At 38.7% G+C, this 12,512-nt stretch overlaps 1 protein-coding gene across 3 annotated transcripts in view; it reads left to right on the top strand.

Annotated features, from left to right (window-relative positions):
• NTRK2 (neurotrophic receptor tyrosine kinase 2) overlaps nt 1-12,512 on the top strand; it is a 198,165-nt gene that overhangs the window by 130,936 nt on the left and 54,717 nt on the right. Inside the window, exon 13 of one of the 3 annotated variants that reach the window (XM_053968840.1) lies at nt 1,131-2,001. The exons of the other annotated variants lie outside the window; for them this stretch is intronic. Coding sequence (XP_053824815.1) covers nt 1,131-1,141 — 11 coding nt within the window. The 3' untranslated portion in view covers nt 1,142-2,001. Of the gene's footprint in view, nt 1-1,130; nt 2,002-12,512 lie in introns of those variants that run through there. 3 annotated transcript variants of the gene reach the window in all.

Here is a 12,512-nt window from a genome sequence, read left to right as displayed (position 1 = left end):
GTCCAAACCTTCTTAGATTAAAGGGTGAAACTCCACTGAAGTCAATGGAGCTTTAAATATTGGCACCACCAGAAAATTTGTCCTGTGGAATGCACTTGCACTATAATATTTTGAATGCTCTTCATTCTCATGACAGACATTACTAAAGGAGTCTCTTTCAAACACTTATGCATTTATTATTTTCAAAACCCATTTGGTCAGAGAGGTCAAAAGCTCTTCTCACCACCATAGGGAGTCCATGGAAATTTCGGCATTCTGAAGTACCGCAGGTATCCAACAGGATTAAAATATTAACAATTTTTTTAGTTTTTCTTTTTAACCGTGCTTGTTTTTGTCATGAATCAAAAGTGGTGGAATCTTATTATTTTTTGATTGGAAGGGCAAGCACTCCAGCAGGAAAAATGTCACATTAAAATTGGATTACTTCCAACTAGTCCATAAAAAAAATTCCCTAGTGAAATGGCCTGTTCCGTGATTGCTTTGTATCACTAGCATCATGCTATAATACCATTTTTGTACTGTGTTTCTGGCAATTTTCAGTATTATCTACACAGAAAATAGATTGCAGATCTCCTCCAAAAGCCCAGTGTTTTTCCTATTTGGCTGTACAGTAAAGCTGGAGTTTCCCCTCCTTGCCTATGTTGATATTTTTCCTTAAAAACAGAGAATAATGAAATCACTTAGTATTATTTCCATGCATTACTTTAGAGCCCCATGGTCCAAACAAGTCCTCACTGTGCAAAGAACTGGGGACTCTATAGGTGCATATAACCCTTGCCTGAAGAGCTTTTGGGCTATGGCCCCACTCTTGTAACCTGGAGCTACTTGGTTGTCCAGTGGGCAGGTTACAGACCTGGAGCGTCACACACAGGGTGAGGAACAGGGAAAGGATGCTTGGTTGTCCTGCCTGTATGAGCAGGGAGTCCCAGTGATTAAATCCTTTGCCCCAGATTACACAGGAAATCTGTGTCTGACCCTGAGGTGGAAGCCAGATATCCTGTGTGGCACCCTTGTTCCCTGACCTATCCGTCCTTGCTCCCCACTGTCATGTTGGCCTCCAGCGCAGAAACTTCTAACCAAGGAATTTTCCATTGAGTTCTGCTGCTGATGAGTTTCTTTCTCACCAATAGGTGGAAACTGACAGCCCGGTTTCTCAGGTGACACAAGGAACGGTTCTGCCATCCCAAATGAGGCAGGAAAAACATCACGCAGAACAAGGAATATTCCATAAGAAACTGTACCATAGCAACTGAAAAAGACGTTGAAGCACATTACACTCTCTCAGCTTGTTGCAACCTGTGCTTTGATGCAACAGGACATCAGAAAAGTGAAGACTTGGGTTTTTTGTTTTACTTTTCCTCACTTACTTCTTTGGCCAGGAGAGTGATTGCTTTAACTGGTGCTGCTTGATCATAATGAATTTATTGCAAAATTATGTAACCTTTCCACATCCGTCTCCAAAGTCTGTGCCAGAACTTATGTTCTGGCATGCATTGTCATGCTATAGCTGGGGAGGGAGAGGGAAGCACATCTGCAAACTTCCATAAGAGATCACAAGCTTCTGAAATTGTAGGACAACTAACAAAATAGGATGCCGAAATATTTCCAACAGGCACAGCTGTGCAATATGTGGCATTAAAATAAAGTTGAGTCATTAAGAAGTAGTGATATAGAAACTAGCAAAAGTTTCTGTCTATTTTTTTCTAAGCATATCCCAAATGTGTAACAGAAAAAAAAAATCACTGTGCAGAAAAAAGTGGCTTGTGTTGGTTTGGATATAGACAAATTCTTTCTGTACTAGGCATAGTATTTATGTAAAATGTTACATTCTTTAAGGGAATTCTTTGCAGGATGGATGTTTATCTTCCTGAGCAGGTATAAAACACTGTTAAGAATGAAGAAACATGAATTAAGAGGACCTAAAATGCTTAAGTGAGAAAATAGGGGGATATCTGTCTAGCACTACTAATCACCTGAGGTCTGGAGATACCCTTTCTTTTGTACAGGAACAGTTTAGTCATCTTCCTTTTCTTTCTATTTTTTATCTCTCCCCTGTGTTCCTTCTCAATAAATTCCTCCTCTCCTGTATATCTGCAGATATTAATTACTGAGTGGAGAACTGCAGCACGTAGCACATTTTTTTATGTGTGTACTCTCTTCTCATTCAGACTCACAACGTGTTCAGTTCTGGAGGTATTTCTGTGGTAAGACATCCCTTGTTTCTGTGAGACTGTTTGTTTCAGGTTCCCCTCAATGTCAGTGACAAGTTTGTCACTAATTTGGGAATGTTATGTCAGAATCCTGCAGAACTGAACTTGAACTGGACTTGAATTAGAAATGCTGGAGCAGGATTTGTCACAGCTGTGCTTACCTAGGGCTTCCCGCAAGGTCTATATGTGAAAGCACAGTTCTTTTTGTAGCAAGGATAATGCAGATTTTTCAAACTGCTTGCTCATAGCTACTGTCCTAGCTTTCAATTTGGTAAATTATGGAGGAAAATACCTGTTAAAATAGTATTGAGAAGAGATTTTTCCTAATGATGTTGTTCCGATGCTTAGTTAGAATAGCCCTCATTAGGATGCAATTTACCATTTTCCCCAGTTTCCACAACAACTGGCATTTCAAAAGCCTACTTGGCACAGTATGAAGGCAAATGATACCCATAGCCTCTGTTCAGAAATCTTTATTTGCTTACATCTATGAAGGTGTGGAAAGAGAGCTACTGCAAGTATTTTTTAAGTGCTGGTTGTGGCATGCTAATCCCCAAGGACCTGTTTGTTTTTATGGAGGATAGTACATAAAATATCGTAAACAGCATAAAGACTGGAATAAGGAAAGAATTGGGGCACAGCTAGCAGCAGACCTCACATTTTCCCTTTTTCATGGCAAGCTTTTTCCTTTTTTTTTTTTGTTAATGTTTCTTAAATTAGGGGATGTTGTGGGTTTCTTAATTGCTTTCTTCAGCAGGGCTTTTTTTTTTTTTTTTTTTTTTTTTTGTGACAGATAATCTGGAAGAACTCCACTTGTTTTCCCAGCTCACATTTTGTGAGTGAGGATTACTTTTATGGCATACAAAACAATTCTGAATGCAATGCAAGAGAAATAGTTGTTTTAAAATCTTTTTTTTCTGAATGTATTTCTGATTTATTTTATTTTTGAGTGCATTATAATACACTTTAAGGAGGCCAGAATCAGTAAAATTACAATTAAGTATTTGCTGCAGCCCAACTCATATCTGAAGAGTTCCCAGTCAGGATTTTGAACTTAAGATGGCAGTGAGGAGTTTGTGCCATTGTTTTCAAAATATACCAAAAAAGAATCTTGATGAATGCATAACTTAAACATTATAGCTTTGTGACGCTATTCAAGTAGTAAATAACTAATATTTTTTCTAAATCCCCACTGCTGTTATGAAACTGCTAGGTAGGCATTTCTGGCCTTATTTTTGAGGAGGGGAAAACAGTCATATACAGATCCACTCAGCAGAAGCCTCATAAGAGTTGTTTGCCAAAATGCTTATGATAAATACCTTTTAATCTCCGTGTGTGTGTGTGTGTATGTGTGTGTGTGTATGTATCTAGTCTTCAGAGGCAAACAGTGTTGTCTCTGTGTAGTTTCTCTGTAAGGAAAAATAAAAATCAGTAATAGTTATTTTTGCAGTTAAAGCATGTTATATTCCTGGAACATATGGCTGAATTACCATTCTCTTACTGAAGAAAATGTTACAAAAAGGGAAGAATAAATATGATAAGCAATGTTGAAAGCAATGCACTAGTCTATAAGTTAGTTTAGAGTTGTACATGGGAAACCACTAGAAAAACTACCCAACAAATCTTGACATTGGTTTATAAATATTTATGTTAGCTTCTGACCCTTCCTCCTTATTAAAGTTCTGAATAACAGGCTAGAAACACAGAGCCCTGGAAATTGCCCAAGGACCATTCTGTGGATGTTAGACTACCAAAAGGCAAAGTATCTCTCCAGTTTGACATCAGACATCAGACATGTCCCTCCTAAAAGCAAGTCTGTACTTGCCCTCCTGCTGGTGGTGGTCTTGCAGGAGGCAGAAGTTAACAAACACTGCCTGTAAAATGGTCTGTTAGGCTGCCCTGGTGACATCTTGGCTTAACAACACTTCAGTGTTTTAGCTAAGTGCAGGCCAGGGGCGTATCAAGGGACAACACCCATTTCCTTGGCTGCAACTGTCAGTTCAAGCAGCTTGAGACAAGAATTCAGTATTTTTACTGGTGACAGTAAATCATGGCAATTTTCACTATTTCCCTTATTGGTAAGCACATGGGGTACTCTGCCATTACAGTGCAACAAATGTAGCAGCTGTTTGTGTTGGTTACTGCTGCTTAAAATGTTTCCCAAATAGGTGAATACATAGGCAAACTGGTAGTTGTTGCTATGGGAGAGAACTTGAACTTCAGGAGGAAGGGGAGAAAAGCCCTACATTTTGCCTATCTTAGTTATGTGCAGGCTAAAGTTGCTATAAATGTAATGGTGTACAGTAGCTGGAACAAAAGAGTTTTGTTTTTTAAGAGCAGTAGTCATATAGATGCTGGGTGAGAAAAGAACCTTTCTGGTCCATGTGTTTCTGGTGTCTTGCAGAGACTGCCAGAATTACATTTGCATTAATTTCAGTCTACAGCTAGTATTAAAGAAGATTCAACTGAAAGTACTTTCCAAATATAAAGAGTACAGGGGATAAAAAGGACTATGATTTATGGTGACATCTATTAAGCTTTTACAGAATATCATATGTGTATACTAGTTATCAACATAAAATGAACTGGTACTAATTGGGCAAAGCTGCCAACTCAGTCTTATTATAAGTGTAACAATCTTCTTTAGGTCACATTCATTATACTGACATTGTATGTCAGATCCTGAATAAAGTTCATTCAGCCTTTTCTGCCGTTCTTCTTGTTTGCCCTGCTATGTATGTGTGCTGCCATCAGTGAAAGTTCATGTTTCAGCAAAGACTGGGTCTGCGTGCTTTGGGAAATGTATGTCTTGGGTATCTGCCCAGTGGCCTCTTCTCCAGCAACAGCATGACTGTGGGAGGGCAACCTTTGATTGAATCATGCCTGGTGTTTTCCTCATTCATGGAAACTGACTGGAACAAAATGTTCAAAGCTCTTTCTTTCTTCCTTTCCTCTTCTTTTTTTTTTTTTTTTTTTTTCCCTCTATCTCTTACTGTCTTTCAGTTCCATGCTTCAGAAGGCTGTAACTGGGTTCATTATTGTGTGATAAATCAGCAGTAAACATCTATGCATTTTGCTTCATTTGGGCAGCTCCTGTTCCTTAGTAACAGCTGGCTCAGTGCACTATAATTATCAAGTCAAAACCAAGATGCTTTTAGGTAGTGAAAGCATATTGGCAGAGACTGAATTTGTCCTCAACCTTGTCATGGGCCACAGCTTTAAAAGATCCTTTTGGTGGTGGCTTTCTGGCACTGTTGGTACTGGGGCTCTGACAGTTTGTTATCACACTGGACTCTGTGGGAAGCTGTTGTTATCCTGAAGGAGTATATGTCTTTGTTTTTCATTAGCTCCTGACATACTGTATAGTTAACTTTTGATCAATGTATCTGTTCATTCTCTTTCTCTAAAATAAAATTTTATTGATGTGTGGGAGGGGATTTATATGTGTTAGTGAGAATTTACAAAGGCCTTACTTAAACAGTCTGAAGGAACCCTTGCTGAGACCAAACAGACCTGTGAGTTTGTTGTCTGCAGTGGAACCAAGACACTCTCTGATGCTACTTTAAACACAACTCCATTTGGCAGACTGACTGTGAGCTGACTGAGTGACTGGTGCCTGGCTGTCCCTAGCCATGGGGGCATACAGGGCAAGACATTGCCTATGATCCACTAAAGGACAAGTGGCCCCGGGCTGCATGTCGTGCAGATCAGTTGCAAGGAGCTGAACATAATGGAGACTTTTTCTCCCTCACCAAATTTGTTTTAGCAAAGGTGTAGAATTTCTCCTTATTTGTTTGAAATATAAAGAAACATAATTTCTGCTGGCAGATAATGCAATCCAGAGCTCAAGTGAGTGAAAGGGGATTTCTTATATTCTTTGCTACCTCTGTTAGCTACGTATATCTGTTTTCACATGGCATGAAAATAACATGCTGAACCAAGAGAGAAGAGAAAACATGTGACTTTTTTCTTGCAAGAGAAATTACCTGGGAAAGTCTTCCTGCACCCACTGACAAGTCGAAGTTTTCTTTTCTCACTGGGTTTTCTATTAGGACAATTAGAATAGGCACTCATCTCACTGCTATTTAAAAAAAACCACCAACCTTTAGTGTTCTCAGATCTGGTTTGGCAATAGTTCAGTGTAGTTTACAGATAATGTCCAAGTAGGAGTACCACTGTTTGCTTATGCAAAGGTCAATGCAAGGAGTATGGTACAGTCTAATTTGCATCCTTCCCTTGGACTTGGGAAGGTTGTCAGACCCTGAAGAATCACCCAAACTGTAGAAACTTCATGGCCTTTACACATGAAATAATTTATTTTGTATAAACATGTACTTTATTATATTAGTCCTTTGGAGTATGCAGGAGAGAAGAATCAGGTCAGCAGAGGAGGCGATGTGTGGTCTGCAATAAGCAATAAGACCTTTTCAAGCTTGAAAAATAAAGCATGTGCTATGCTTGTGTGGAGACATAGAAATATTTTTTTCCCAGTGTATTTATAACAAGACAAAAGAAAAGTCATCTTTTCTTTGCAACTGTTAAGGCTTTGATCCTGCAAAACCCCCAGCATGTTCAGTCTTGCAAACCCTTTGTGAATCCATTTTGTTGATCTAAAAGGGAAATCTTGAAGGTCTTTTCGTTGGAAGGTAATACAATGTAATAATCTTCTAACTGCACTGTGGCTGCAGTTAGAGGTATCTTTACCAGCCCAATGGTAAAGATTAATTTTCTGGGTGTGCCTTGTATGCATGTGCTGTCAATTACATCATAAGCACTGGAATTCTGAAACAGTAGCAGGGCCAAGGGGAAAATGCCCTATGGGGACATAAGCCTCTGTGTATGGCATGTAACAAAACCAAAAGGTGTGCCACTCTGGCAGTGAAACAAAAGCAGAGCAAGTACCTCACCATGGAAGAAGGCAGAAATGCTGAAGGACAGCAATCTCTAAAAGGGAATAGCTGCTTGTCCAGGTTTGTTCATTTTTTATGGTCTTCTCTCCTGTCATATGGGGCTCAGGCAATATGATGCTAACCCCTTCTAGGTCCGCATAGGACAGGTAGTGAACTGATGTTCTTGCCATGTCATCATGTAGGAAGACTTGAGACGTTTCTTCATTCTGATGAGTTTGTTTTTCAGTAAATAATGCAGGGTGATGAAGATTTTATATTTTGTTTGTTTGCAGTCTCCAGTGTCTTTATCGATCATTTGGGGATCCTCTTCAGAAATGGCTAAACTCTTAACTTTTCTTTGTGTTTAAATACCCCTTACGGCAAAATCCAAGAAGGCGGTACGCACAAAATCATAACAAATAACCATGTAGCAGCAAAGCCTTAGCTGTGTGCAGTTAAGGAAGCAGGTAGAGACTGAGCCTTGTGCTTAGGGGAAGGGTTTATTTCAATTGGCTAAAAGAAAGCAAAGTATAAGGTAAAAATGCATAAGATTTGGGTTTCCTCATAGAAAGCCACACAATGTGTTGCAGTCTGATAGAACTGTAAAATGAATTGGGAAAAAAAAATTAAGAAAAGGGTAAATAATTTTTTTTAAAGTGATCTCTAAGACTGGGTTCTGTCATGCTGCTATGATGTTTTCATTAATATACCCTTTTCTTTCTATGCTCAGCTGCAACAGGGCAGACCTACCCATGTAACATGGCTGATCAAATGCTCTGCTGTCTTTCAGATAGTTCAGCAAAAGGTAAAGATTGAATATGTGCTTAGCTTTTAAAAAAGGGAATATAAATTGAACTGTGAGCCAAGCATATGGTTAATTTTTTCACAAGCTTGAAAGCTCCATTTGCTTTTCATATTTAGTTTTGAAAGGCCATCAGTAAAACCCTTCTGCACTCCCTCATGTAGAGCTGTTACCAATAGGTAAGACTTTATGAAGGCTTTTACCTATCAGTAACAATAAAGACCACTCCTTTGCACCTGCCTGGGGTCCCTATGTCGCTCATTACTGCCACATAGAGCCACAAAATTATTTCCTTTGCCTTTTGAAATGAGAAGAGAAAAAGCAAAGCAGAGAAATGTAGATCAAAACAACTGCAATCTCCTTTGAATTTCAATTTTATAGCCATTTACTCTAAGCTTGACTATGACTCATCTCTGGAGGTAGTTTCTTTCAGGTCCTACTTCTCAGATTGGCATCCTGAGATGCCTTTCAGACTATATCTGTTTCTGAAAACAGAGATAGAAAAGAGTTAATATTTAGAAGACAGTATGTTCATTGGCCCTCCCCCCTCTGCAAATATCTATTATATGAGATATGCTACATGGTATTCCCCCATGCTTTGTCAAGTACTCCTATTTCTGTAATACAGAAGGTTCCCAAAGATTAGCCGTGTGGAGGGAAAGGATTTCCAAGTCTGAACGGGAAGGGTGTTTATGTTGAGATCATTGTGTCCAGTTAAATATGAAAGACAGATCAGATTTGCCATCATAAAATAATACTAACAGGTTTTACACAGAAACTCACATTCAATAGCCTCTAAGTTGTATGATAATTACATACATACGCACTTCCTCTTGGAAGAAGTGCGTTGAGATTGGCACTTATAAATTAAGTGTATACATATCTGCAAAGGCAGTATTTTGTCAAAATTCCAGCTCAGTTTTTTGCTTAAAGCTGATTTACTATACTATGCTGAAAAGCTTTTAGTAGGCTGGAAGCATCATAAAAAGAGAAATGCAGGATGATTAATATATGGTACTATTTCTGAAAATAGCCAAATTTAGCTTTCAGCTACTTTGATATATCCCAATTGTTTTAGCATGTGAAAGATCAGTTTTAGCTTGCAAGGGCTTGAAGATCTTTTGCACCCTAGTTTTCATATGTAAGGGCAAGTTCCTGTATTGATAAACTGTTTACTTTTTTTTTTTGTTTCCATGAAGGGGTAATTATGTTAATCTGACTCATGCAATTAAGACAATGATAGCATTTGTTAGAATTTATTCTTAAGTAATGCTTATTTGAGTACAGGGATCTAATCAAGTAGGGCATCATGGCTATCTGTAGCCAAGCTTACGGGATCTTGGTCAACTAAACCAAATAAAGTACTGTAAAAAAAAGAGTAAAGTAAAATGGCTCACCAGGAATCAAATAGTAACCCCAAAAGACAATAAACACTTGTGTTTCAGACAGAGATGAGCCAGCTACAGTAAAATGAGTTTACAGTGGACAAGATCTGTGGTGCCCCTGCTGCTCCAGGCAGGTGGGTGAGAGCTGGGCACCCTCCAAGGTGCTGCAGCACTCTGTTACAAAAGGAAGCCTTATTTTAACACAGGAAAATAAAAATTCTGGGGTTCCAGATATATATCCTGTGAGGATTTAAACTGTAAACAAAGCAACTGAAATGTTAAGCTGCAGCAATCACAGATTGATTTGATTTACCAGGTGTAACTCCAGACAAGTAGGAAGTAAGTGCCTGGGCATTATGCCATTCCTGTGACAGTCCCTTGTTTACCTTTCATAAATGTCTCCAGTTCTCCCAGGAAGACAACTTCTTGTTCAACCTGACATTAGCTCCTAAGTGGGCCATCCATTCCTTACAGCCCGTTTAGGATCTAATGCTTGTGAGAAACCTGACAAATCACTGGTGGCCACCCAAGAGATAACTGTTTAACAACTCCTGAATGATACTGTGTTTTTTTCAAAGGCACAAAAGAAGACTCAAAGTGCTTCAGAAGCTGGACTTGCACAGGTGATGTGTGAAGGACAAGTGCCTTTCTAGCCTTGTTATGTGAATCCTCCCTACCCAGTTTCCTATAGCTGGTACCAGCACCTTTCATTTAGAACAGAGTATAGAGCTACTGAGAGGAGATTGTCTGTCAGCTTATTTTTCTTCTGTTGAAGACGTGTGACTTGGTTCTCAGCTGTGGACCATTATATATGTATACATAATGGTGTGTATATATATATATATGAAAATTTATATATACACACATATATTTAAGCAAAAACGTGTATATGTATATATATATGTATTTTGATGTAAAAACATTGTTCATTTGTACCTGCACAACCTGTGCATGAGCCTTACATGAGCAATTGTTGCTGCTATATTGTAAAAATAAACAACAATAGCACTGCACAAAAATTTATACAGGATAATAAATAATGAATCCTGTATGGGATAACTGCATCAAATAATCAGAAATATACAACTGAGGTGACCTATTTCTGCATCCAGGGAAGGCTGACATGTCAAAAGGTTGAAAAAAAAAATAAAGGCATTGTTGTTGGCTTTTATTGCCTTGTTAGAGAGTAGATATCTCAATAAGCCAAAATTCCTGTTCTGGCAATAGCTTGTAGAAACTGCAGACATTCTGCTATTGAGTAATCAGATGGCCATCAGTCCAGACTTGCTGTGTGCTCTTTGTAGTGAATCTGTATCCTTTTCTATAGGATTTCAGCAGAAACTTCTTTTTTGTGAGTGGCAAGTGCTGTAAAAATTTGATGCACTATCTAAACAGTCACTTGGTCATTTACACCTGTATTTTTCTAGCAAGCTATTAGCAGTAGTTCAGTCCACAATTGCAATAGAAATAGTGGGAAAAGAAATGAAGAAATTTGCAAAACATTTTTCTGTGGGACCTTGTGTCACATCACAAGCTGAGTCTTTTCTATGACTACCTTTTACTTATGCAGCTGTGGTTATGTTTATAATATCACCTTGCATGGTTTCTTGGCATCTTGAAGGTCCTCATTCTCTTTGCAGAGTCCTGGTACAACAAATTTCATCATGACTTTCCCACATGTGCACCACTAGCAAAATTTAGAGCGGTATCCTCAGAAGCAGACTCAGCAGATAATTTAAGTGGTTGTGCAACACAAAAGGATCTTACAGTGTTGGTAGTTCAGTGAACAGTGATGCCTGTTAGCTGTTGTCTGTTTATTGTCCATCAGTGAGTCCATGTTTCAGTCTCTCCATGAATCTCATCGCTTTTCTCATGAGGTAGATGGAATCACATTTGAAACCTGCAACATTTGTGATATTGTAATTGGGTGAGGTCTTCAAGATGAGACACATGAATATCACATAAATATTTCATTTTTGTGCTCCTTAGGAAATCCAGCCTTGTAAGGACTAGTGTAATCTATAGATGTGAACAGATACAGGGAGCTGGTTTTATGTTTTTATCACAACCTTGTGGACAGTGACTTCCAGTTGGAAAAAAATCAACTGGAAACAACTTCTTTGAAAGCGAAAAGTCAAGACAATGACTGGTGAACTGAAGAAAATGCTTTTTTGGGGGAGGGAACTTCTGTTCCTCTTTGCCACCAAAAAGGGCAAGAAGGGTGTTAATTACATGTATTTAATACCAAACCTGAAAAGGCTGCTAGAACTATCAGAGAAAGTCCCTTAAGGACCAAGGGAGGGATATGCAAGCCAGACAAGTTAATGATTACGAGACAAAGAAAAAGGCGTGCATTTTGTTTTAGCAATGAAATGATTACGCATGAAAGCAAGTGGATAGTTCAGACGTTCAAATCAAGACTGGCACAGTCTCTTTCTGGAGACACTCTTCTGGTACATACAAATCATTTAGCTCAATATTATGCTCCATATAGTTCAGAAGGTCAGCTTAGATGGTATAATGGTCACATGTGGTGGTAATATGTTAAGACCTATTGTTTGTGACTGAGGGGAAACACTTTTACTCTATCACATTTCATTTTTAAAATATGGGGGAAAAATGTTAGTAATTTATACTCTATCTTGCTGTCCCTGGCTGGATTCATTCATATCCAACTCAGGGAATTCAATGTGATGAGGTGATCTTGAGTTGCCTGTTCTGCTGGAACCAATTCTAGAATGTGGTGTGACCCTCCCTGTTCAGCCTCACCGTCAAAGGTAGGTTACCTAGGGAGTCCAGTCCCATACCTGGAAATATGCATTGGATCATTTCCAGTGTGACATACTGTCTGCTAATGAGTGAAATATCTAAAGGTACAACACTTCTGGTGAGATGCTTCTGAGACCATGAGATGAGAAGAGAGACTTTTTCTGTAGTTGTTCTCCCTGTTGTCTCTGGTTCCCTGAAGTCATCCATGGGAGCCCCCTGCTTTTAAGGATACGGCTGTGTGGGTACTATTTTAACTTAGCCCCTTTTCAGCATTTATCCTTCTTTAGTTTGTTTTGTCTTGCTTCATATTTTATAGTTCATTTCTCTCTGAAGTATTTCAACCCAGCTTGGCTTTTAGCTTAATGGAACAGATTTTTTTTTTTACAGTTATCAGTTAAGATTTAAAATCAGAGATTCTATGCTCTTAAGAGTACAAATGGCAGGTCAAATGCAATTG

This window comes from Vidua chalybeata, chromosome Z (genome assembly GCF_026979565.1).
Source record: "Vidua chalybeata isolate OUT-0048 chromosome Z, bVidCha1 merged haplotype, whole genome shotgun sequence".
NCBI classification, from domain to species: domain Eukaryota; kingdom Metazoa; phylum Chordata; class Aves; order Passeriformes; family Viduidae; genus Vidua; species Vidua chalybeata.
Note: the sequence above shows the minus strand (reverse complement) of the source record. Positions and strands in the feature narration are given on the sequence as shown.